This window comes from Bos taurus, chromosome 17 (assembly GCF_002263795.3).
Source record: "Bos taurus isolate L1 Dominette 01449 registration number 42190680 breed Hereford chromosome 17, ARS-UCD2.0, whole genome shotgun sequence".
NCBI lineage: Eukaryota > Metazoa > Chordata > Mammalia > Artiodactyla > Bovidae > Bos > Bos taurus.
Window position 1 is genome coordinate 72,508,255 of NC_037344.1, and position 25,021 is coordinate 72,533,275.

The window sequence follows — 25,021 nt, forward strand, 5'->3', positions numbered from 1 at the left end:
ACCTGCGGTCCCGAGGCGCCGCTGGCCAGGGGGCTTTGGTGCGCAGCGCCTGGCGCCCACCCTCCTCCCGCCGCCCCGGGGCCGGGCCTCGTCGGGAGCGCGCAGGGGCCGCTTCTCGGGTGGGTGTCTGGGGAGGGAAGGAAAGGCGCGGCGGCCGGGGGTTCCGCCGGCGGGCCCCTTCCAAGTTCGCCCCAAGTTTGCGCGCGGCCGCCTGGGGGCGGGGGCCGCGCGGAGGGGCGGCTGCGCGGCCGGAGGGTGGGGTCTGGCGCGCGGGGCGGGCGCTGCCGCCTGGCCGGCCGTGGCTGGCCCGGGATCAGGGAGCCGATGTGGAATTTCCTGCCCGGCCCGGCGCCCCTCCTGCCGCCCCCCGCCCGGCCGTGCACTCCGCTTCCGGCCGCTCTCGCAGCGGCCGCACCCGCGCCCGCGCCCGCCCCGCGCCTGCCCCGCGCCGCATGGAGGGCGCAGGGCCCCGGGGGGCCGGGCCGGCGCGGCGCCGGGGAGCCGGGGGGCCGTCGCTGCTGCTGCTGCTGCTCTGGCTGCTGCCCGGCCCCACGGCGCCCCAGGAGCTGAGCCCGCGCGGCCGCAACGTGTGCCGCGCACCCGGGTAGGAGCCGGCCGGGCTGGGGGAGGGGGCCGGAGGGGACGCCCGGGGCCGGGACAGGGGAGGGGGCGCCGGGGACTGCCCTGCGCGGAACGCGCGGGCCCCTCGTGCGGCCCTCCCCGACGCCGGCTCCGCTCCAGGCCGAGCCCGGGCGCCGGGCCACGACGGTGCGTCCGAGGATACCCCGGGCGAGAGGATAGCGGAGGGCAGCGGGCGCAGGGAGGGCAGACACACGGGGTCCGAGATTTCACACCTAGAAAAGAAGGACCCTTGGGCCGGGTTGGGAGGGCCGTAAAAAGACGGGAAACGCATTCCGAGCCCGTGGCAGGGCATGTGCCAGGGCCCGGGCAGACGAGTGTGGCCGGGGCCGGGAGGGAGGGAGGCCGAGAGTCCCGCGGCGGCCTCCTCCCTGCGCCGGGGGAGCCGGGGAGGTCTCAGGCTAGTGGGAAGCACAGATTGGCGTCTTAGGAAGAGCGGACGTGGGTGGGAAGAGGGTGGTCACGGAGCAGGGCGTCGAGGAGCCTGCGCTCCGAGTGGGCCGGGAGCGGGAACAGGACAAGGGCGGGCGCCGGCCTCGGGAGGATGCGGACCCTCCCGGGTGGGATGCGGGTGCCCCAGGAGCCGGCTGGGGAAGCCCGTGTGGGCCGGGCGAAGACAGGACTTGTGGGGGGCGGGGAACCGGGGCCCAGGACCGCGCACGGAGGACCAAGGGCGCGGGCCAGAAGCCGGGGGTGGCGCCGGGGTCGGAGGGCCCGGTCGGCCTGTCAGGGGCCACTGCGAGGTCAAGGGCATCTCCGCGCGGGGGCGGGGAGCCGGCGTGTGCGGGTGCTCTGGCGCGGGAGGGAGGCGCCGGGCGGGCGGCTGGAGAGGCGGCCACCGGCCCCCGGCAGTCGGGGCGCCCGGGGCTGTAGGGCCCAGGGAGGCCGCGTCCGGGGGCAGGGCGGTCGCCGCAGACAAGGGGCTGTGAGGGGCCGCGCGGGGTTTCCGAGCTCGCATCCCGAGGCGCGCAGACCCCTCCCCGCTGCCAGCCCCGCCTCCGGGGCGGGGGCCGGCCTGGCCCGCCATCTGCTTCACATCGACGCCGCCGCCGCCTCCCGGGCCTCCCGGGCCTCCCCGGCCCCAGGAATGCGGCGGCGGCGGCGGGCGGGGCTGCCTGGAGGGGGGAGGGCGCGATCGCCGCCGGCCTGTGCCTCGCCTCAGCCCTCCTTCCCCGTGGGGGTCCCTACCGGGGGGACCCGAGGGCCAGCCGGCCGCGCTCCCCCGCCCCGGACCTCCCCATTGGACGGCCCGTTCCAGTTGCCGGGAGCCTGGGCTGGGTTTCAGATCCCCAGGCCTCCGCATCCTCGTGGCCTCGGGCACATCGCTTAAGGTCTTCAGGCTGGACCCTGCTCCTGGCAAATGGGGTCGGGGGTGGACCCGCCTCGTGAAGGGGAGGGAGAGGGGATGGCCCTGGTCCTGTGTGGAGCTGGTTTCCAGGAACCACCGCCACTGGGGGCCCCACCTCCCTCCCCAGGGTCTGGACCATCTCTTCCATGACCTTCCCAAGGCTGGGCCTTTCAAAGCTCCACTAGCTGTTGCCTCTGCCTGGAGGCAGGAGGACCACGGAGGGGAGCAGCTCTGTCAGTAAAACCCCAGAGGCATTCTGTGTGCTGACCTGGCAGTGCCAGGGCACAGCTGTCCCGTGTGTGTGCGTGTGCGTGTGTGTGTGTGTGCATGCGTGTGTGTGTGCGCGTGTGTGCATGTGTGGGGGGGGGAGACTTACCACAAGTCATCTGACATCTGGCAAGGGCTAGGGAGGAGGTATTCAGCGGGGAGACCCAACCGGAGGTGATGAGTGAGAGAGGCCAGGGGAGAGGAGCCGGGAGCAGAGCCCGGCGGTGTTGGGGGCAGGCCCTGCCTGCTGAGGGCCTGCTGGAAGTGCGGAAGGGGCCCAGGTGGCTTGGACGGGGATGGTGGAGGAGAGACCACCCAAGCTCTGCCTGCTCCTGAGAAGACTGAGGCCCCGGAAACCCTGGGGCAAGAGGGCAGAAGGTGGGAGAGAAGCAGGCAGGATGAGGTGGTCAGGGGTGGGGGGCAGGGGACAAGTGGCCTGTCTCCCGGATCCACTTTGGGAGGTCTAGCCAGATGTTTCTCTGTGCGTCGTCTCTGGGAGGGCACGGGGTCCCAGCCTCTCAGCCTGGAAAGACAGGCCTTACCCTGAGATAGAGTCAACTTGGGGTGGGGGCTTACGTGGAGGAGGCCTCCAAGGCATTGCCAGTGTCTTGCTGGGACTTGGGGAGCCTCGTGAGGGAGCCAGAGTGGACAGAGCAGGGGGTGCAGAGGAGGGGGTGCCCGTGGCGGGCGGGAGGAGAGCCAGGCCGTCGTGGAGTCCTGGGAGGTGTGGGGGCAGAGGGCACTGGCACAGTGAGTGGGCAGTGCATTTGGGCGGGTTCAAGATCGAGGTCTGAATCAGCACAGCTCCAGCTGCAGGGACCGCGCTCTGTGGCGAGGCACTGCCTGCTTGCCTCGGGGCTGGACTGACAGGGTCCCGCCCGAGCGTTGGAGCTGCCCTGTCCCCGGCCCTCTCTCTTGACCTCTGACTTTCATTAGATCTGAGGCAGCCGGGCTGCTAGCCCGTCCCAGCCTTTTCTGCCTCCCGTCTTAGGAGGAGAGGTCCCACAGGCTCGTCCTCTACATGGGCTCTGTCCCACCAGCGGGTGGGGTTTTTAGCTCTTTTGGGTGGGGCCTGGGTGCCAGCCACCCTGGGGGAGCTTTCTGGGGCCTATTCAGCATGGGCTGAAGTGCACACAGCAGCCTTGGGTGAGTTCTTGAGCTGTGCTTAGTCGCTCAGTCATGTCTGACTCTTTGCGACCCCATGGACTGCAGCCCGCCAGGCTCCTCTGTCCATGGGATTCTCCGGGCAAGAATACTAGTGTGGGATGCTATGCCCTCCTTCAGGGGATCTTCCCAACCCAGGAATTGAGCCGGGGTCTCCTGCACGGCAGGCAAATTCTTTACCAGCTGAGCTACCAGGAAATTTCCTGGGTGACTTCTTTTTTTTTGGTGCCAAAAGCTGGAGACATCTCTCTGTTAATCCTCCTGCGAAACCTATGGGGACCCAGTGTACAGATAGAGCGGCCGGTGCTCAGAGAGGTTAAGTTCTGTGCCCAAGGTCACACAGCAAGTGGTAGACCCAGACATCTGATGCACCTGCCTGTGGCCCTAAGGCCAGGCTCCCAAGCTGGTCACAGAGCGAGGAGGCCAGGCCATCCGGGACGGAAGGCGGGCAGTATTCCCAGGCCGTCCCAGCAGGCCATTCTGGTGGGGTCGCCTGCAGAAGGACCAGCTCCAGAGGCTCTCCATCCAGAGTCCTGGGCTCAGGCTGGCAAAAGAGGCAGGGGGTGATGGGTCTCCCCGCAGATGGGCTCCTTGGAGCCCCGGGGCAGGGTTGGGCTGGGTGGGTGGGGACGCTGGGGGTCAGGAAAAGCCAGCCCTGCTGAGTGTTCCTGTCTCTGGTTTCCAGTTCCATTTGTGGAAGATAAGCCGGCCCATTCCTTGAAGTTCGGGGTTTTATGGGTCTTGTTCCCCAGGTCCCATATCTTTGGCCCAAAGGAGAATCCAGCCCTTTCCAGGAGAGGGGATTCCCTTGGGGTCCTGGGTGCCACCTGGGGTTTAGTGATCATCTCAAGCTGGGAACATGGAGGGCATCTTCTGAGGGGCCTGCTAAGGGGCAGCTCAACTTTCCTTTCCCTGACACCCCACCCACCAGGGCCATCAGGCCCCTCCCACCTCCTCCACCAACACATGGCCAGTTCTGGGTTCCCATCCTCCCCAAGACCCTCTCCTTTGCTCTCAGGTTGGACGGAGGCCATGTGCCTTTAGGATCTGAGACTCCACAGACCTGCATTCTGAGTGTCTGTCCCTTCTCGACCTCCTTTGCCCACAGTGTGGGCACACCCCACCTCAGCCCTCATGACCCTCACCAGGGGCCATGGCTTCACTTGGGCAGGGCCACCGAACCTCTGTGTCTGCCCACCCCATCAGGCCAGGGCTCAGAGGCTGCACCACCCCAACATGGGGCACTTAGGAAGTTATCTCCTACTGTTCCTTGGAAAAGCCAAATAAAGTTGAGGTTTCATGAAACTGCACAGAGAGGACATTCCAGTGTGGCCTTCCTCTAGCCTGAGTCTCGCCCTGGTGCTCTGCAGCCCTCACTTGCACTTTCCTCACCTGGACAGACTCCCTGGGTGTCCCCTGCCCAAGCAGACCCCTCGCCAAGTCCACCTCGCTCAGAGGCTGCCTGTCTCAGCCCCAACAGGGCATCCTGATGTGCTGCCCGACCCAGCCAGTCCTGGCACTGTCTGGGTCTGAGCCCTTGACACCCATCGGGCCAGACTCCGCCCCACCCCGGGGTGCCCTAGGCTACCTCACTGGAGCAGGTCCTAGAGGCCCAGAGACTTTTGCCCCACCCCCACCTCACCACTGCCCCTCCTCAGACGCCTGGGGTCTCTTCTCAGGCCCAGCGGATGGGGGAAGAGGGCACAGATCAGGAGAGGCAAGACCCCCAAGTAGAGGGAACTGTAGAGTTCTTGGAGGTGGTCTGCGCTTTGCTGCCTCCCAGGGTTTGCTCTGGATGGCTGAAATTTGTGACTTACTCGAGTCCCCCGAACCTACAGCAGCGCCTCCGATAACCACCTGTCGAGGGGAGGGTGGGGATTGCTGGAGTGGGGGGTCCCAGCGCGAGGGGCTCAGACTCAGGCGCCAGTCTCTCTGCCTGCAGCTCCCAGGAGCTCACGTGCTGCGCCGGCTGGAGGCAGCAGGGGGACGAGTGTGGGATCGGTGAGTGGGTCACCCTGGGATCGGGGCCGGGGCGGGGGCGGGGGTGCATAGAGAGGAGGAGACAAGTGCGGCGGCTGGACTGGGGACACCTCGGCCCGTCTCGTCCGCAGCTGTGTGCGAAGGCAACTCCACGTGCTCGGAGAACGAGGTGTGCGTGCGACCCGGCGAGTGCCGCTGCCGCCACGGCTACTTCGGGGCCAACTGCGACACCAGTGAGAGCGGAGCGGGGCGGGCAGGGTCCCAGAAGGGCGGGGCCTGATCGGGAGGCGGGGCGGTGAGTGGGCGGGGCCTGGTTCGGGGGCGGGGCGCCGGGAGGGAAGCTGGCAGGCTCTCTCGCCAGCGCCTGGGCCTGCCCCGGTCTCCACTCCTGCAGAGTGCCCGCGCCAGTTCTGGGGTCCCGACTGCAAGGAGCTGTGCGTCTGCCACCCGCACGGGCAGTGCGAGGACGTGACGGGCCAGTGTACCTGTCACGCGCGGCGCTGGGGCGCACGCTGCGAGCATGCGTGCCAGTGCCAGCACGGCGCGTGCCACCCGCGGAGCGGCGCGTGTCGCTGCGAGCCCGGCTGGTGGGGCCCGCAGTGCGCCAGCGCGTGCTACTGCAGCGCCACGTCGCGCTGCGACCCGCAGACGGGTGCGTGCCTGTGCCACGCGGGCTGGTGGGGCCGCAGCTGCAACAATCAGTGCGCCTGCAACACGTCGCCGTGCGAGCAGCAGAGCGGCCGCTGCCAGTGCCGGGAGCGCACGTTCGGCGCGCGCTGCGAGCGTTATTGCCAGTGCTTCCGCGGCCGCTGCCACCCGGTGGACGGCACGTGCGCGTGCGAGCCCGGCTACAGGGGCAAGTACTGCCGGGAGCCGTGCCCCGCCGGCTTCTACGGCCTGGGCTGCCGCCGCCGGTAAGCGCGGGCCCCGCCCAGGGAGGGGAGGGAGGGACAGGCCGCCGAGGGGGCGGGAGTGAGCCGGCCCGGGCCCCGCCTAGCCTCCCGTCCTTTCCCCAGATGCGGCCAGTGCAAGGGCCAGCAGCCGTGCACCGTGGCCGAGGGCCGCTGCCTGACGTGCGAGCCCGGCTGGAACGGCACCAAGTGCGACCAGCCGTGCGCCGCCGGCTTCTACGGCGAGGGCTGCGGCCGCCGATGCCCGCCGTGTCGCGACGGGCACGCCTGCAACCACGTGACCGGCAAGTGCACGCGCTGCAACGCGGGCTGGATCGGCGACCGGTGAGCGACCCGCGTGCGCCCCAGACACGCAGCCCCCCGCCGCCCTCCCTCCTCCGACCGCTCTCCGCGTTGGGCTCTGTGGGCTTCAGGGTCGTTGGCCCTGCTTCCACTGACGCCCCCTCCCCGCCTTCCGAGGTGTGAGACCAAGTGCAGCAATGGCACATACGGCGAGGACTGCGCGTTTGTGTGTGCCGACTGCGGGAGTGGCCACTGCGACTTCCAGTCCGGACGATGCCTCTGCAGCCCGGGCGTCCATGGGCCCCAGTGAGTGCCCGGGGACGAGAGGTCTGAGGAGTCAGTATCCGGCACAGGGCTCCAGCCAGACCCCAGGTGCTGCTGTATTGGCGACCAGGTGGGACCCAGGCTTGGCCCTCAGCCAGCTAGGGAGCGACCAGGGGCTCTTGGGGGGCAGTTTCCTGCCCTGGTGTGGAGCCGGCGTTCAAGCCGGATCTGGCGGCCAGGTCAGCCTGTGGTCAGTGGGCTCCCCTGAGCTGATGATATGAAGTGAGCAGGGACCTCCACGTACACCCACGGGTCTGGTCCGGCAGCCTCTCTTCCCTGTACACAAGAGTCAGCCCCCGAAGTGGGCACCGCGGCCAGTGATCTCGGCCAGGCCCCCAGACTCCCCGGCGCTGGAGTGCACCCATGCATTTCCAAAACACTGATCGCCCAGGACGTGCTGGAGGTGGGGGTGGCCGCAGTCCCTAGAGAGTGGAGCCAGGGAACGCGGGGCTGGCCGGCCGCGGGGTCGAGCGCGGGAGGCGTCTCGGAGGGCAGCTCGGCGGCGTCCCCAGACCCCGCCCGCCTCCCTGACCTCGCGCTCCCGCAGCTGTAACCTGACGTGCCCGCCCGGGCTCCACGGCGTGGACTGCGCCCAGGCCTGCAGCTGCCACGAAGACTCGTGCGACCCGGTTACCGGTGCCTGCCGCCTGGGTGAGTGGGTAGGGGCCACCGGGCGGGGGCGCGGCGGTCGCTGGCCGCCGCTCTGATCGGGCGCTCCCCACAGAGACCAATCAGCGCAAGGGCGTGATGGGCGCCGGGGCGCTGCTCGCCCTGCTCCTCGGCCTGCTGCTCTCGCTGCTCGGCTGCTGCTGCGCCTGCCGCGGCAAGGACCCAGCGCGCGGGTGAGGCTTCGCGGCCGGGCCCTAGCCCGGCGCGCGTCGCGCTGGGTCTCCGGCTAGGTGCGCCTTTCCCGGCCCCGCCCCTTCGCTCAGGCCCCGCCCCGAGGGGCCGCGTACACTGTAGGCCCCGGACCGGGTTAGCTCAGGCCCTGCTTGCCGCCCCGCCCCGCCCGGTGGCCCCGCCCCTTTTCTCGCGTCCACTGTAGGCCCCGCCCCGCCGCCGGCCCCGCCCCATGGGTGGGCACCCGCTGACTTGCCCCGCCCCTCCGGCCAAGGTACGGTCCCGCCCCCTTCGCTCAGGCCCCGCCCCCGCAGGGAGCTCTCGCTGGGGAGGAAGAAGGCGCCGCAGCGCCTGTGCGGACGCTTCAGTCGTATCAGCATGAAGCTACCCCGGATCCCGCTCCGCAGGCAGAAGCTGCCCAAGGTCGTAGGTAAGGATGACCGGGGAACACTCCCGACGCAGGCGGCTGCGGGAAGTGGGCGTGACCGGGTCAGTATAGGAATGGCGGGGCCTTGATTGTCCATGGGAGGGGCGAGGGGAGATGCGCCCAGGGCGAGGAAAGAGGGCTCGCGGATACGGGGGAGCCTGGGAGGAAGGCAGGGATGGTGGTCTGGACGTCCCGTCGCCCAGCAGTCTGCGGGAGTGAACGCACCGTCTGTCCTGGTGCGGAACCGCAGGTGGACGCGGGACCTGTGCGTGGGAATGCCCTGCCGCAAGAAGCCCCCGTCCCCGGCCCAGACTTCTGGCAGTGCCCAGGGTCTTCCCTGGAAAGGGGGCAGGCTGACCCCTGGGCCCCCACCGCTGTCAGGACGGGTCAGCTTCTGGGTTGCAGGGCATGCCGTTTTCTCTTCTCTGTCTGCACTGATTCACACTGGGGTGGAAGCTCTCTGTGTCTTTCCCACTTGTTTCCAAAGATGAAGGGGACGAGGTGATGAAGTCTCCTGGGAGGTAAAGGTGGAGACAGCTGAGAAAAGCCACGCTGGGCCCACTCAGCATGGTGGGGTCTGTGGACACGGGTGTAGGGGCTGGAGCCCACCTCCTGTTTGTGCAAGGAGGACAGGCTGGCCAGCCTCTGGGATTCCCTGTTGGCAGGGTCTACATCTGTGGAGGCTGTGCCTGGGGGTGGCAGCCTGCTGAGGTGGGCTGAGCCAAAGGGTGGCCTCTCTACTGCGCATTTGCTCTCAGAAACTGCCGCAGGGCAGGGTCTGAAGCATGGACTGGAGGGCCTGATGGCGTCTCCCAGCCAGGTGCTCCCTCTCTTCATAACTTTCGGCCTGACCTCGGTCAGCTCCCTGGCTGCTGGGAGAGGCCTGTTGAGTTGCCTGTCCTGCTTAGAGTCTTGGGGGTACAGCTGGTTGGGTCCCTACCTCACTGTGGCAGGAGGGCTGGTGAGGGCCCTGGCTGGGGCAAGGCAGGGCCCCTGACAGCTGTGCCTCCCTCCCCCCCAGTGGCCCATCATGACCTGGACAACACACTCAACTGCAGCTTCCTGGAGCCGCCCTCGGGGCTGGAGCAGCCCTCACCATCATGGTCCTCCCGGGCCTCCTTCTCCTCCTTCGATACCACAGACGAAGGCCCCGTGTACTGCGTACCCCACGAGGGTGAGTTCGCCTCCTTGGGGTGAGGACCCCTCTCGCTCTGACCCAGCAAAGGGTTCTCGCTGAAAAGATCTCTGCTCGGAGGGACAGGGAGGAAGGGCTCGTGATGCTGTTAGCTGGGGGTGGGGGACATACAGCTAAGGCTGCAGGTCAGGCTTCTGTGCTGCCCAGCACCAGACTCGGCTAGGGGTCTGGGGAGGTAGCCACAGCTGGGTTCACAGCTGGGGACACCAGGCAGAGACAAGTTTCTGGGCTGGGGGAGGAGCTGGCAAGAGGAGACAGGAAAGGGAGTCTTGGGGGTCTGGAGGCACACTTTGATGGGAAGCCTTGGCTCACAAACGTCAGGAAGCAGGCTCACTCTCTGGGCTTCTGGCCCCTCTCCTCCTGCTACCGTCCCCGTCAATGACTCTGGGCAGGTGACCAGGTGAGCCTGAGTCTTGATTGCTCTTAAGGAAGGATAAGGAATAGAGGGCCAGATGTGGTCATGGTGGCCCCGAGGCCAGGAATGGGGTGCGGGAGAGGTTCGAGGCTGAGGGGCTGCGGCCCAGGAAGGAGCCCCTTGTCCTGCCCAGGGGCTCCAAGTCTGCGGTCAGCGCGCGAGCATGCCAGGCCCGTCTGGATGCCAGGACTCCTGAGCACCAGCAGGGAGGGAAGAGGACGGGAGGGGGCGCCGGCGGTGGCTTGCGCCTGGAAGCTGGAGGGCCAAGCTTTTCCCGCGGGCGGTGACCGGCCCTCTCTTCCCTGGTCAGAGGCGGCTGCCGAGAGCCGGGATTCGGAGGCCCCCGCCGCGGCGCCGGTGACCACGCCCGCGGAGGAGGCGGCGCCCCTCCCCCCGTCCTCCGACAGCGAGCGGTCGGCGTCCAGCGGCGACGGGCCCGGAGGGGCGCTGTATGCGCGCGTGGCCCGGCGCGAGGCCCGGCCGGCCCGGGTCCGAGACGAGGCCCGAGGCCTGTCGCTTTCGCCATCGCCCGAGCGCCGGAAGCCGCCACCACCCGACCCCGCCACCAAACCCAAGGTGTCCTGGATCCATGGCAAGCAGGGTGCCGGGGCCGCCGCCGCCGCCGCCACCGCCCCTGCGCCCTCGCCTCCACCCGCCGGCCCCGAGGCCGCTCCCAGCCCCAGCAAGAGGAAACGGACGCCCAGCGACACGTCGGCGCGGCCCCCCGGGCTGGCAGAGGAGGGGCCGGCCCTCGGGGCACCCTCCCCGCCTCGGGCTCGGGCTCGGGGCCGAGGCCCGGGCCTCCCAGAGCCCACGGACGCTGGCGGGCCCCCGCGCAGTGCGCCCGAGGCCGCCTCCATGCTGGCCGCCGAGCTGCGCGACAAGACTCGCAGCCTGGGTCGCGCCGAGGGGCCCGCGGGCATGCAGGGCCCCCGAGAGAAGCCGGCGCCTCCGCAAAAGGCCAAGCGCTCCGCGCCTCCCTCCTCTCCCGCCCGCGCGCCCCCCGCACCTGAGGCCCTGGGGCCGGAAAAGGCGGCAGCCGGCGCGCCCGGATCCGACACCCCTCGAAAGAAAACCCCCATCCAGAAGCCGCCCCGCAAGAAGAGCCGGGAGCTGGCAGGCGAGCCGGGCCGGGTGGGCGCGCCCACGCTGTAGTAAGGGAGCCCCGTGGGCCTGCAACTTCCCCGCTTAGCAGCGCTGCTTGGCACCCCGCGCCTTGCGCCCCCGCGTCTCCCGCGGGGGCCCCAGTCTGGAGCCGCCGGGCGGGAGGCTGCATCTCGCTGGTTCAGGCCCCGCGGCCCTCCTGGACAGGACCATGCTCGCTGCGGCAGGAAGCCCCATCCCGGTGGCTGAGGCCTGACAGGCGCTTCGCTGACCCTTCCCTTCCTACGGCCTCCCTGGGGAGGGCTCCTGTCTGCCCGCCGGGCTCTCCAAGGCCAGGGGCAGGAGGGCTCTGTCTAGAGAACACCTCCCACTGGCCCAGAGTGCCTTGGCTGGGCCGCCTTCTCACTGGCTGGGGCCAGAAGCACTTCCACCCTGGATGCCTCTCCGGTCAAGGCCTGGTGCCTCTGGCTGGAGGCTCCCTCCCTGTGACCCTGGCCAGAGGCTCCTTCCACTGGCTGAGCCCCAGGGCCTCTGGTTGATAGGAGCCTGGGGAGGAGGGCTGGTCTCTGCTCCTCAGGGGGCTTGGCTGTCCCCCACCAGTCCTTCCCAGCCCCCTCCGCTGTCGAGCTGGTTTTGATGGCCTCCCAGCACCCCACATGCCTGGGAATCCGAGGGGCGACTCCAGTGGCCTGAGGAGATGTATTTATAGGCCCCCGGCAGGGCTGCTCCCACCCCCCACCCCCGGGGGCCCCAGGATGGGCTCCTCTTGGCAGGGGCTCGGCCAAAGCTTTCCGAATAAAGTGCCTCCCCCCCCCATGGTCTGCCTGCTTCCTCTCCGCTGGGCCTCTGACAAGGACTTCACCCCAAGACACCTGGCACCCCATGACCCAAGTGGCGTCTGGGAGCGCAGGTGTGGCCCCCCAGGACCACGTGGGAAGCGTGTCCTGTCCGTGTGCCCAGCCTTGATCTTTTTATCCAGTGTGTTGGGCACCCACTCAGCCCACCCCCTTGCTGGTGCCGGGCAGGCAGGCAGGAACAGGTAGGGTGGTTATGAGGAAGCAGCTGGTGTGTCGCTACCCCTGCCCTGCGCCTTCCCCACCGGCCACTGCTGTACGCTTGGGGCCCCGAGCTCTCTGGTGTGTCTAGGGTGGGTCAGAGGCTGGGGCCAGGGGGCAGCAGGCCAGGGGCACAGCCTCCAGCTGGGCCACGTCTGGCAGTGCACAGAGCCCCGCTGTCCATCTCAATGGGCTCCCTGTCCTCAGCCGGAAACGCTCAGCCGCCAGCCTTGCCGGCCGCAGGAACTGGGGGGAGGGGGGAGCACGCCTGGCCCCCGAGCCCCGGCTGGGCCTGGAGGCAGCTCCCCACTGCCTGGCCCCCGCTGGCCCCCTCCCTGGCCTGGCCTTCTTTCTGCGGCCCCGTATTCCATGTCTTCAGGGCTTGTGGCCCTCAGGAGGGCCTCGCAAGTGACCTTCCTGAGCTCCAGAACCTCACCGCTCTAGGTGTGCGCTGTCCCCGCCCACCTGGGCTCCTCCGTCACCCGCCTCTGCCTGGCAGGCCTCTTCCCCACCCCCCGCTGCCAGCTCTTTCTGTCAGGAGATTCGGCCAAGACGCTCCCATCACCTCCCCACACCCGTCCTGTGGACCCTGGAACGGCCGGAGTGTGCCCGGTGCTGGCCGCTCAGGTGTCTCACCCGGCGAGCCTCTGGTCCTCTGGCCGGATGCCACCTGGAGGTCCACGTCGGTGACCTGTGCAGGGGCCGAGCCAGCTGCATGGAGACGCCTCATGGCACGGGTGGACGTCTGGCGTGGCTCCCGTGGCCGCGGTCCCACCTCTGGCCTGGTCGGGCCGCACGTGGAAGGCGGGCTCCCGGTCCCTGGGCATGTGGCTTCCCTCGAGCCAGCCGGGCACCCTCCCAGCCGTGGCCCCGCGCCTGGCCACAGCCTCATCCCTTCCTTTCAGCACCAGGCCATGCTGGCTGCCAGGCAAAGAACACAGCCTTAACGTTGGCTAGGAGGGGCAGAGGCCTGGCGAGGGCAGTGCACTGACCGAGGAGGATGGTGGAGGGCAGGGCCATGGGTCGGGCGGCAGTGGCTGGGCAGCCCCACTCACTGTGCCCACCCTGTTGTTCCCTGACCCCCCAACCCCTGCTCCAGCAGGTAAAATACTCCCTGGCCTGGATCAGCACGGTATGAGGCGACCAGAGGGCTCGGGCCCCATATCTCACGTCCACCAGGCCTGCCCCGGAGCCTCTGGGTATCGGAGACCCTGAATTTCAGGAGCCCCTCTGTGTTGACGCCTCATGCAGCAGCCCTGCCACCGGGCGCCCTGGGGGCAGATGCCGTAGCCTGGGGCACCCGGGCCAGGAAGCCCCCCGGACAGTCTAGGTAGCAGCCTGGGGAGGGAGCTGCCGGGAACCGCTCCCCCTAGCCCGACACCCACTCCCCCCTCACAGGCCTGCAGCAGCGCCAGCTCCCAGGGCAGGCGCCACAAAAGGGAACCGCGGCTGCTGGAACCTCCGTTGCCATGGGGACGGGGACCACAGGACCCACATCTGGTAGCGATTGAGGAGGAAAAATTATGAGTCGTGGAAACGCAAATATTTTCTGTAGCACAGAGCACAAAGGAGCGGGAGGAATGTGGGACTGGAGAAGGCCTTAGCCGGAGCACACGCCACACGGAGGCTGAGTACACACGCACACGCGTGCACACACACGTTCACACAGACACACACACTGAAACGCACCTGCACCTACCCGCCAGACCAGCAGAGAGACCGAACACGCGTGCACACACGCCTGCACACATGCGTGCACACAGACACGCATTGAAACGCACCTGCATCTACAGCCAGGCCAGCAGGGAGACCGAGCGATGCCACCAGGTGCGGGACACGGAGGCGGCACGGGCGTGCGGCACACAACAGCCCCCAGCTCACAGAAGTGTCGGGAGAGACACAGACCCTGCAACACACGCACACACGCACACACACACACCCCGCAGGCTCACAGGAGTACCCAGAGCGCTCAGCCCACTACACGCCAGGAGGGGGACACAGGACGATGCTGCTGAATTTATCTGTGTCGGAGGTCGCACCCCACTGCGAGCCCAGAGCCCGATCCTGAAAGACCAAGTTGTCCTGGCACGTGCCAGACCCCTTGTCCGTTCTCGCAACTCCCTCAATCACCCGGCTTTAGAAAACGCCAGCTGCTACCTCTCCTGGTCGACATTCCTTGTTAGCAAATGTTCCTCCTGCCGCCATTGCGGGAATAAAACCGCTCGCTGACTGTCTGGTACATCTCCCCGTGCGGTCCTGCAGCCCCGACCCTTGTCTTTGGGTCCCAGTCACTCCTCCAGGTAGCACCTGGGAGCTAACACTAGCCCCAGGGAGCCCCCGGGGCCTGTGTGCCAGGGCCTCGTCTGTTGGGAGCACAGGAAGAATTTGATCTTTTTGGAGGACTCGATTTCCGGTGTCTGCTTCTTTTGGTTTCAGGGTCTGTCCATTTTGCCTGTTTGTCTTTGTGTCTGTTTTGAGCTTAAATCTATTGAGCTGGTAGCTGCCGGGAAGATGGTTTGAGGTGGCCACAGATGGAAAAAGCCACATGGATGCCAAGGTCTCCTTAAGGACACAGAGAGGCTATGACACGGGCAGGGGCGCCCCTGACACACCCAGCAGTCGGTCCCTTTGCGGGGGCTCACGGAATGCAGGGCCCCCCCAAGAGGGCAGTGAAGCTGGCGGGTGGGGTTAGGAGAGCAGAGGTCTGAGAGACAGGCGAGGGTGTCTGCAGAGGTTGCGGCCGCCTTGGAGGACAAGCAGGAGGGCGCATGGGTTTGCAAGAGGGAGTCTGGGTGGAGGAGACATCGATGGGTCCAGTGGGGCAGGTACCCTGGGTCCTCATGGGGACAGTTGTGGTGAGTGAGGGCATCGGCAGATGAGTCCAGCTACAGGGCCAAGTCACCTGGGTCAGTCAAGAGGTTAGTTTCACATTATCGAAGATGCTGAAACGACCCACGTGTCCATCGACACATGAATGGATAGCAAAGGAACGTCCATTCATGCAATGGGATATTACTCAGTCTTAAAAAGGGAAGAAATTCGGACACATAATACAAGGGTGAACTCTGAAGGCATCACGCTAAATGAAAATGAAATCAGCTCATCACAAAAGAACACATACTATATACTTCCGCTTACGTGAGGTATTTACAATAGATTCGCAGAGGGACAGAAAGCGGAGGGCCAGGGGCTGGGGGAGGGGGGTGGGCAGTTTCGTGGGGACGGAGTTTCGGTTTTACAAGATGAAAAGCGTTGTCAGGATGGCTGGTGGTGACGGCTACACAACCATGGCAGTGTACTTAATATTACTGAGCTATGCACTTAAAAAGGGTTAAGATGGTGAAGTCCATGCTGTGTCTTTTACCACACCAAAAAAAAGAAAAAGAAAAGGAAGTCAGGAGGTCAGGGCCTCACGGGGTGAGCTGTGACGCTGGGCTGAATACTGGACCTGAGGCAGCTCGTGGTCTGGGAGCCTTGGAAACACGTGACTGTGGTTGGGTCATGACTTTGGGGGTGCAGGGGCAGCAGAGTGGCCCCTACTGGGTTAACCCCAGAGTCCCGCTGCACGTGTTGCAAAGTCAAAGCTACTTGGTAGAACCTGGTTTGACAGAAAAACAAAGCTTGGCCTTCATCCTACAGTTTTCATTAAGCCAGAACCCACTTCATATTCCCATGACCCATTTTTCAGAGTTTTTTTCCTCCTCACCTTGAATTACTTTTCTAAAAAAATAGTTTTTATTTTTTTAGAGCAGTTTTAGGTTCACAGCAAAATTAAGCAGAAGGGACAGAGAGTTCCCATATACCTCCTCCCCCTTGACCCTGACTATCAAAATCGTCCCCCCAAGCGGGACATTTGTTACAACTGGTGGGCCTGTAGTGACGGGCCAGCATCCTGCAGAGCCCATGGTTCCCATCGGGGTCACTGATGTACACGCTATGGGCAAATGAGCGATGACCCGTGTCCACCGCTGTAACACGGTCCAGGGCCCTAAAACCCTTCCTTCTCCCGCTCTTCAGCCCTGCCTGTCTCCCCGGGAGACCACCGCTCATTTTCTGCCTCCACAGTCGCGCCTTTTCCGGAAGGTCGCCGAGCTAGACCGGCTCCGGGCCCCAGGCGCTCGCTGCGCCCCTGCCCGCGCGTTCGGGCGCTCGCTTTGGTTGCTCGCGTGTCCTTCGCGCACCTCCCGGAGGAGGACGCGGCGTCTCCTCGTCTGACGCGCCTTCCCGGGGGCGGGGTGCTGGGGGCTGGGACCGGGTAGGGGGCTCCCGGAGGAGGCGCCCTGCAACCCGCGGATCGGTGGGCGCGCGCGCGAGGGCGGGATCCGCGCCCGGACGCGCGCCCGCGAGGCGGTGGCGCCATCTAGCGGGGGGAGCTCGGCAGCACCTGGGGCGGGGCCTGAGGCGGGGGCGGGGCCCGAGCCCAGCCGGGCCGGGGGCGGGGCCTTCACAGCCGCGGGTATGGTTACCTCCCCCGAGACCTCATGGGGACCCTGTCCACCCGCGCAGGCGGAGGCCGCAGCCCGCCGCGTGCCCCGGGTGTCCACCTACTCTGCCCTCCAAGTACCGCCGGCGTAGGCAGGGAGTGCGCCGCCCCTTGCAATCAAACGCGGAATTTCTGTAGCTTAAAAAATGCCTGGTGGTCCAGTGGTTAAGAATTCGCCATGCAATGCAGGGGAGGCAGTTCCATCCTGATCCCTGGTGAGGAAACTAAGATCCTGCGAGCCACGTAGAAAAAATAGAAGAAGGAAAAAAAACCCGTAAAATTGATGTTATCTGTTGCTGTTTGAGTTGCTCAGTTGTGTCTGACTCTTTGCAACCCCATGGACTGCAGTACACTGGCCTCCCTGTCCATCACCAACTCCCAGAGCTTGCTCAAACTCATGTCCATCGAGTCGGTGATGCCATCCAACCATTTCATCCCCTTTGATCCCCTTCTCCTCCTGTCCTCAATCTTTCCCAGCATCAGTCTTTTCCAATGAGTTGGCTCTTAGCATCAGATGGCCAAAATATTGGATCTTCAGCTTCAGCATCAGTCCTTCCAAAGAAATCCCAGGGCTGATCTCCTTCAGAATGGACTGGTTGGATCTCCTTGCAGTCCAAGGGACTCTCAAGAGTCTTCTCCAACACCACAGTTCAAAAGCATCAATTCTTCAGCGCTCAGCCTTCTTCACAGTCCAACTCTCACATCCATACATGACCACTGGAAAACCGTAGCTTTGACTATACAGAGCTTTGTCAGCAAAATGATGTCACAGCTTTCTGTATTTTATCATAATTACTGTACGACACAGATGTGACTGTGAGTGGAGGCTGGCAGCTGCAGGAATGAGGCCTCTGTGGAATATATTAGCGCAATAGTAACAACAGAATTCTGGCCAGTGGATCACTGCCTGCTGGGGCCACTGTGGCTGTTGGGACCGGGCCTCACCTGACACCGGTTCAGGTCACAGCAGTTCACCACAAGATCCCATTCATCCTTTCTCGGTTGAAAACTAGGCCACATTGGACTGTTCACTAGAGAAAGAGGGGGGATCATCACCCCTTCTCTTCACATCTGGTGTAACGGATCTCCCTTAACCAGCACCCTGGCCCCAACTCCCCACTCCCAGCCTGAACGCAGGCTTCTTATTGCCTTGCTCTGACCCTGACTAGCACCCAGATGCCGTGGCTCATCTCAGGCTCAGGGAGGGGCCCGCCACTCCCCGGGACAGGCCCGCTGCCCGCCTGTCACCTTCCGGCTCTGCCTGTGGCGCCCTCCACCGAACCGTCAAGGGGCACGTGGAGGTGGCCTGGCTGCTGCCCTCCTGCTCCCACCGTCTGTCACTCCTGGCTCTGGACACGAAGGTAGGAGAGTGTCACTCCCGAGCAGCGCCGTGGGAAAACCTATGGCCCCTGCAGTTTATCATTCAAGGTGGGAATTGCTTTTTCTGCCAATTACAGAAGTAACGTGTCTGTCATTTTAATACTTCAGAACAGGACTCATCACCTAGAAGTCCGGTGCGTACATCAGGGGGTCCTCATGGGTTCCGTCCTGGCCCCCACCCCACTTCATTCTTCATTTCTCGTTCTGTTTTTGAGTGAGCAGGAGACTGGCCCCACAGGCGAAGCTGAGCTCAGGCCCCTCCCACTCTGGAGCACAACCAAGGCCCGGTCTCAGCGCTGGTTTCCCCGAGAAGCCAGAGTGATGTCTGGGGCTCACCGCTGGGCAGCCCGGCTGGCGGCACCCCCAGTCCACACCCCTGAACGTTAGCGCACCGCTGCCGAACGGGGTTTATCCCAGAAACACAAAGACGATGGGGTGATTGAAAACCTATTCACAGTCCAGCTGCATCTCCACAAGGAGACAAACCCGCAGCCGTTTCTGGGGCTGCCGAGGGGTTTGCTCAGTTCAGCGTTCAGCAGCGGTTTTCCAGAGACTTAGCTAACTAGGCTCATAGAGGGAGTTTATTGACCTATTTATCATTTAAGTTTTATCGAGACAATTGTAGGTTCTCGTGCATTTTCAGAGGTGTCTCTTTATTCCTGGCGGTGGGGGGCTGCTTCGCGGGCTCCTCTCCACCTGCCTGTCGCTGCGATGGCGTCCCTTGCTGAGAAGCACGGGCTCCGGGCGCAGGCTCGGTACTTGTGGCGCACACGCTTAGTTGCTCCACGGCGTGTGGGATCTTCCTGGATCAGGGATTGAGCCTGTGATCCCTGCATTGGTATCTCCTGCATTGGCAGGTGGATTCTTTACCGCCGAGCCAGCAGGGAAGCCCAAAGATAGTCTATTAACAGGGTAAAAATCAGTCTTGGCCAATGGTCGGCATATTCACAGACACTGAATATCTGTCACCCTTGAGTCGGGATGGAGACCTGAGCCCACGGGTAGTCAGCCAAGTTCGTCCCACCGGCCGACACGGAGCCACGTGGGCTTAAGACGTGTGCGTCCTCCAGGTGCCACGGAGCCTGAACAAGTTTGCCCGAGTTTTTTTCTAGGCATCTGGAGTCAGCTGCGTCTAGTTTAGGCTGAGCTGGTTAAGCCCAGCTGGGACCTCCCCACCACACCCATCAGCTGCGCCTGCCCGTCCCCCACGGCCAGCCCCACGTGCCCCACGCCAGGACTGTGCTGCTCCTTCGTCGTGCAAGCACCCTGGCCCTGGCCTTTGGGGAGGCAGCTCTGGCTGGTTCTCCTTGCTGCGGCAAAGCTCAGCAGCTCAGCTTCCAAGGAACTAAAGTGGCCGGCGGGGAGCTGAGTCCAGACGGACCTTCTGCTGAGGCTCGTCCGAGGCCGGTACCGAGAGGCCATGGCCGAGTCTGGGCACCGGCCTGGACCCTTTGCTCCAGGACTGCCCCGGGCCTTCTCAGCGGGTGCTGAGACCTTGATTGCTTAGTTTTGTTTTGCAGCAAAGAGATGGTTTGGTTTGGGGGGATTGGGGTTTGGAAGATGCTTTTGGGTGAATATGGGCTTCCCTAGTGGCTCAGCAGTAAAGAATCTGCCTCAATGATACAGGTTCGATCCCTGGGTCGGGAAGATCCCCTGGAGGAGGGCACGGCAACCCACTCCAGTATTCTTGCCTGGGAAATCCCATGGGCAGAGGAGTCTGGTGGGCTGCCATCCATGGGGTCACAAAGAGTCAGACACGACTTAGCCACCGAAACAGCAACAATAAACAATCCCTGAGTCAGGCGCTCTACTTGCTACTGTATCGGATCTGAAGGGGGTCTTTTTTTTTGCATAATGTGAGCGTTGAATCCCAAGTACTGTCTGCCTTCAAATGGGGAGATCCAGATACAAGAGGAGTTAGGCCACACAAGTCGGACTTCCCTGGTGGCCCTAAAGAGTGCGCCTGCCAACGCGGGGGACACGGTGGGAAGATTCCACCAGCCTCGGGGCAGCCCAGCCCGGCCGCCACAGCCACTGAGCCTGCAGACCGTGAAACCCACGCTCCGCAGCAAGAGAAGCCGACCGCCCCAAGCAGCCCATGCACAGCTAGAGAGTAGCCCCGCTCTCAACCAGAGAAAGCCCGAGACCCAGCACGGCCAAAAGAGAACAGTTAAGCCACACAAGGACAGTTGGGCAGCACTTCCTGGGGATTGAGCAAGTCTCTCCCCGCCCCCGGATTGGGAGAAATCCTGGCAACATGATTGTCAACCTTTGTTACACACGTGGATCTTGAACACACAGAGCAGAGCTGCTTCGGGGGCAGGGACGCCCTCGCCAGGGTGGCCGCTCTCGCCAGGACACGACCTGCGATGACCGGGTTCTGCTGCACGTGGATTCCCAACTTCTGAGTTGTACCAAACCCCTTTGGAGAGATGGGTTCATTTGCGTCGTATGTTAGGTTTCCCATAAATGATATCATGTGCTACTTGTCTGTCTTTTCTTTTGATTAATGGCTATTTATTTTGGGAGCTCTGGGTCTTGGTTGCTGCGTGCAGGCCGTCTCTAGTTGGGGCGCGTGGACTTCTCACTGCGGTGACTTCTCGTTGCGAAGCACAGGCTCCAGGGGCCGGGGCTTCGGCAGCTGTAGCTCGTGGGCTCTAGAGCACTGGCTCAGCAGTTGTGGCAGACAGGCTTAGTTGCTCCACGCACAAGGGATCTTCCTGGGCCAGGGATTGAACCTGTGTCTCCTGCATTGGCAGGCAGATTCTCACCACTGCACCATCAGGGAGCCCAGATATTTATTTTTTTCTTTCTGGCTTACTTCACTTAGTATGATAATCTCCAGTTGCACATCAGTTCAGTTCAGTCGCTCAGTCGTGTCCGATTCTTTGCGACCCCATGAACCGCAGCACACCAGGCCTCCCTGTCCATCACCAACTCCCAGAGTTCCCTCAAACCCATGTCCATTGAGTTGGTGATGCCATCCAACCATCTCATCCTCTGTCGTCCCCTTCTCCTCCTGCCCTCAATCTTTCCTAGCATCAGGGTCTTTTCAAATGAGTCAGCTCTTCACATCAGGTGGCCAAAGTATTAGAGTTTCAGCTTCAACATAAGTCCTTCCAGTGAACACCCAGGACTGATCTCCTTTAGGATGGACTGGTTGGATCTCCTTGCAGTCCAAGGGACTCACAACAGTCTTCTCCAACACCACAATTCAAAAGCATCAATTCTTCGACGCTCAGCTTTCTTTATAGTCCAACTCTCACATCCATACATGACCATTGGAAAAACCATAGCCTTGACTAGACGGACCTTTTTTTGGCAAAGTAATGTCTCTGCTTTTCAATATGCTGTCTAGGTTGGTCATAACTTTCCTTCCAAGGAGTAAGCATCTTTTAATTTCATGGCTGCAATCACCATCTGCAGTGATTTTGGAGCCCCAAAAAATAAAGTCTGACACTGTTTCCACTGTTTCCCCATCTATTTGCCATGAAGTGATGGGACTGGATGCCATGATCATAGTTTTCTGAATGTTGCGCTTTAAGCCAACTTTTTCACTCTCCTCTTTCACTTTCATCAAGAGGCTCTTTAGTTCCTCTTCACTTTTTGCCATAAAAGTGGTGTCATCTGCATATCTGAGGTTATTGATATTTCTCCCGGCAATCTTGATTCCAGCTTGTGCTTCTTCCAGCCCAGCGTTTCTCGTGATGTACTCTGCATAGAAGTTAAATAAGCAGGGCGACAATATACAGCCTTGATGTACTCCTTTTCCTATTTGGAACCAGTCTGTTGTTCCATGTCCAGTTCTAACTGTTGCTTCCTGACCTTCATACAGGTTTCTAGAGAGGCAGGTCAGGTGGTCTGGTATTCCCATCTCTTTCAGAATTGTCCACAGTTTATTGTGATCCACACAGTCAAAGGCTTTGGCATAGTCAATAAAGCAGAAATAGATGTTTTTCTGGAACTCTCTTGCTTTTTCCATGATCCAGCAGATGTTGGCAATTTGGTCTCTGGTTCCTCTGCCTTTTCTAAAACCAGCTTGAACATCTGGAAGTTCACAGTTCACGTATTGCTGAAGCCTGGCTTGGAGGATTTTGAGCATTACTTTACTAGCGTGTGAGATGAGTGCAATTGTGCGGTAGTTTGAGCATTGTTTGGCATTGCCTTTCTTTGGGATTGCAATGAAAACTGACCTTTTCCAGTCCTGTGGCCACTGCTGCGTTTTCCAAATGTGCTGGCATATTGAGTGCAGCACTTTCACAGCATCGTCTTTCAGGATTTGAAATCGCTCCACTGGGATTCCATCACCTCCACTAGCTTTGTTCGTAGTGATGCTTCCTAAGGCCCACTTGCCTTCACATTGCAGGGTGTCTGGCTGTAGGGGAGTTGCACATGTGTCCCTGCAAACACCATTCTTTCTTTCTTTCTTTTTGTGCTTTGGCTGCGCCACATAACACGCAGGAGCTTAGTTCCCCGACCAAGGATCACACCCAGGCCCTGTGCTGTGCAACTGTCAAGTCCTGACCACTGGACACTGGAGAATGCCTGTGATTTCATTCTTTTTCATGGGCTTTCCTTGTGGCTCAGCCGATAAACAATCCGCTTGAAATGCGGGAGACCTGGGTTAGATCCCTGGGTTGGGAAGGTCCCCTGGAGAAGGGAAAGGCTACCCACTCCAGTACTCTGCCCTGGAGAATCCCAAGGACTGTGTAGTCCACAGGGGTCACGAAGAGCTGAGACGACTGACGACTTTGAGTCTCACACGGCTCAGGATATTCCGTCGTGTGTGTGCACCACACCCTCTTTGCGCATCCCTGTGCTGGTGAGCATTTCGGTTGCTGCTGTCTTTCTGCTGTAAACAGTGCTGCAGTGCCCATCGGGGTGCGTGTGTATTTTTGTGTTCCGGTTTTGTCTGGGTATACGCCAGGAATGGGATTGCTAGATCATGCGGCAGCGCCTTTTCTTGAGGCCCCCCCGTCCTATTTCCCGTGGTGCTGCGCCGCTGTGCCTCCGCCAGCCCTGTGGGAGGGCTCCCTTTCCCCCACAGCCTCCCGCATTTGCCGTCCGTGGACTGTGTGACGCCGTTCTGACTGCCGGGGGCGGGGCTTAACTGGAGTTTCGATTTGCATTTCTGTCGTAGTTCATCTGCCTGTTGGCCATCCGTAGGTCTTCTTTGAAGAAATGCCATGTGAGTCTTCTGCCCAGTTTTTGATTGGGTTGTCTGGTTTTTGTTGTTGTTCCTGAGCTGTATGAGCCGTTTATATATTTTGGAGATTAAGCCCTCGTCAGTCACGTCATTTGCAAATGTTTCTCGCAGTCCGTACGTTGTCTTTTCGTCTTGTTTATGATTTCCTTTGCTGTGCAAAAGCTTGTGTGTTTGACTAGGCCCATTTATTTATTCTTACTTTGTTATCATCTGTTGCCTTGGGAGACCCTGACCTAAGGAAACATTGGTATGATTTGTGTCCGAGAACGTTATGCCCATGCTCTCTCCTAGGAGTTTAATAGCGTCGTATCTTACGGTTAAGTCTTTAAGTTATTTGAGTTCATTTTTGTGCCTGGTGTAAGGGTGTGTTTGATTTCCACGCGGCTGCCAACTTTCCCCGCGTCACTTGCTGAACGGACAGTCGTTTTCCCGTTTTATACCCTGGCCTCCTTTGTTGAAAATTAATTGCCCGTGGATGTGTGGGTTTATTCCGGACTCTGTTCTGCTCGTGTGTGTGTCTGTCTCTGTGCCACTGCCACACGGCTGTGACGGGTTTTGTACTATTATCTGAGATTTTGGAGGGTTATGGCTCCTACTTTCTTTTTTTCCCCCTCTGAGACTTGCTTAGGCAATCCTTGGTCTTTGATGGTTTCATATAGAGTTTTGGTTACTTTGTTTCGTGAAGTTTTCATGGGAAATTTGATAGGGATCAAACTAAATCTGTAGATCTCTTTGCATTGTTCAGTCGTTAAGTCACATCTGACTCTCTGCGACCCCATGGACTGCAGCACACCAGGCTTTCCTGTCCTTCACTGTCTCCCTGAGTTTTCTCAAACTCACGTCCATTGAGTCGGTGATGCCATCCAGCCTCTCATCCTCTGTCGTCGCCTTCTGCTCCTGCCTTCAATCTTTCCCATCACCAGGGTCTTTTCCAATGAGTCCTTCGCATTGGGTGGCCAAAGTATTGGAGTTTCAGCTTCAGCATCAGTCCTTCCAGTGAATATTCAGGACTGATTTCCTTTAGGATGGACTGGTTTGATCTCCTTGCAGCCCAAGGGACTCTCAAGAATCTTCTCCAACACCACAGTTAAAAGCATCAGTTCTTTGACACAGAGCCTTTTTAATGATCTAGCTCTCACATCCATACATGACTAATGGAAAAACCACAGCTTTGACTAAACAGACCTTTGTTGACAAGTTGATGTCTCAGCTTTTTCATATTCTGTCAAGTTTCTCATAACGTTTCTTCCAAGGAGCAAGCTTCTTTTAATTTCATGGCTGCAGTCACTGTCCGCATTGATTTTGGAACCCATGAAAATAAAATCAGTCAGTGTTCCCACTTTTTCCCCATCTGTTTGCTATGAAGTGATGGGACCAGATACCATGATCTTCGTTTTTTGAATATTGCGTTTTAAGCCAGCGTTTTCACTCTCCTCTTTCACCTTCATCAAGAGGCTCTTTAGTTCCTCTTGGCTTTCTTCCAATAGAGTTATCATCTGTAAAATGCATCATCAACCTCTATCATCGGAGATTATCAATATTTTTCCTGGAAATTTTACTTCCACCGTGGGCTTCCCCCAGCACACTTTTCACATGATGTCCTCTGCGTGTAAGTTAAATAATCAGGGTCACGGTACACAGACTTGTCATACTGTTTTCCCAATTGTGAACCAGTCTGTTGTTCCATGTCCAGTTCCAACTGCTGCTGCTTGCCCTGCATACAGATTTCTCAGGAGGAAGGTCAGGCGGTCTGGTATATCCATCTCTTTAAGAGTATCCCACAGCTTGTTGTGATCCACACAGTTAAAGGCTTTAGTGATGTCAATGAAGCAGATGTAGATGTTCTTCTGGAACTCTCTTGCTTTTTCTGTGATCCAGCAGATGTTGGCAATTTGATCTCTGGTTTCTCTGCCTTTTCTAGATCCAACTTGTCCATCTGAAAGTTCTTGGTTCACTTACTACTGAAGCCTGGCTTGAAGGATTTTCAGCATAATCTTGCTA

At 61.5% G+C, this 25,021-nt stretch overlaps 1 protein-coding gene across 2 annotated transcripts; it reads left to right on the forward strand.

Annotated features, from left to right (window-relative positions):
• The first annotated feature begins 381 nt into the window (after window positions 1-381).
• Window positions 382-11,712, forward strand: SCARF2 (scavenger receptor class F member 2). 2 transcript variants are annotated; one of them, XM_005218303.4, is made up of 11 exons: window positions 382-604; window positions 5,361-5,419; window positions 5,530-5,631; window positions 5,793-6,312; window positions 6,415-6,633; window positions 6,769-6,897; window positions 7,463-7,566; window positions 7,640-7,757; window positions 8,055-8,185; window positions 9,204-9,356; window positions 10,103-11,712. In XM_005218303.4, the coding sequence occupies exons 1-11, from the start codon at window positions 453-455 to the stop codon at window positions 10,945-10,947; spliced, it is 2,532 nt and encodes an 843-aa protein (XP_005218360.1). In that variant the 5' UTR covers window positions 382-452; the 3' UTR covers window positions 10,948-11,712. The 2 variants fall into 2 exon arrangements, with proteins under 2 accessions (XP_005218360.1, XP_002694730.1); XM_002694684.5 differs by having other exon boundaries at window positions 8,070-8,185.
• The last annotated feature ends 13,309 nt before the right edge of the window (window positions 11,713-25,021 follow it).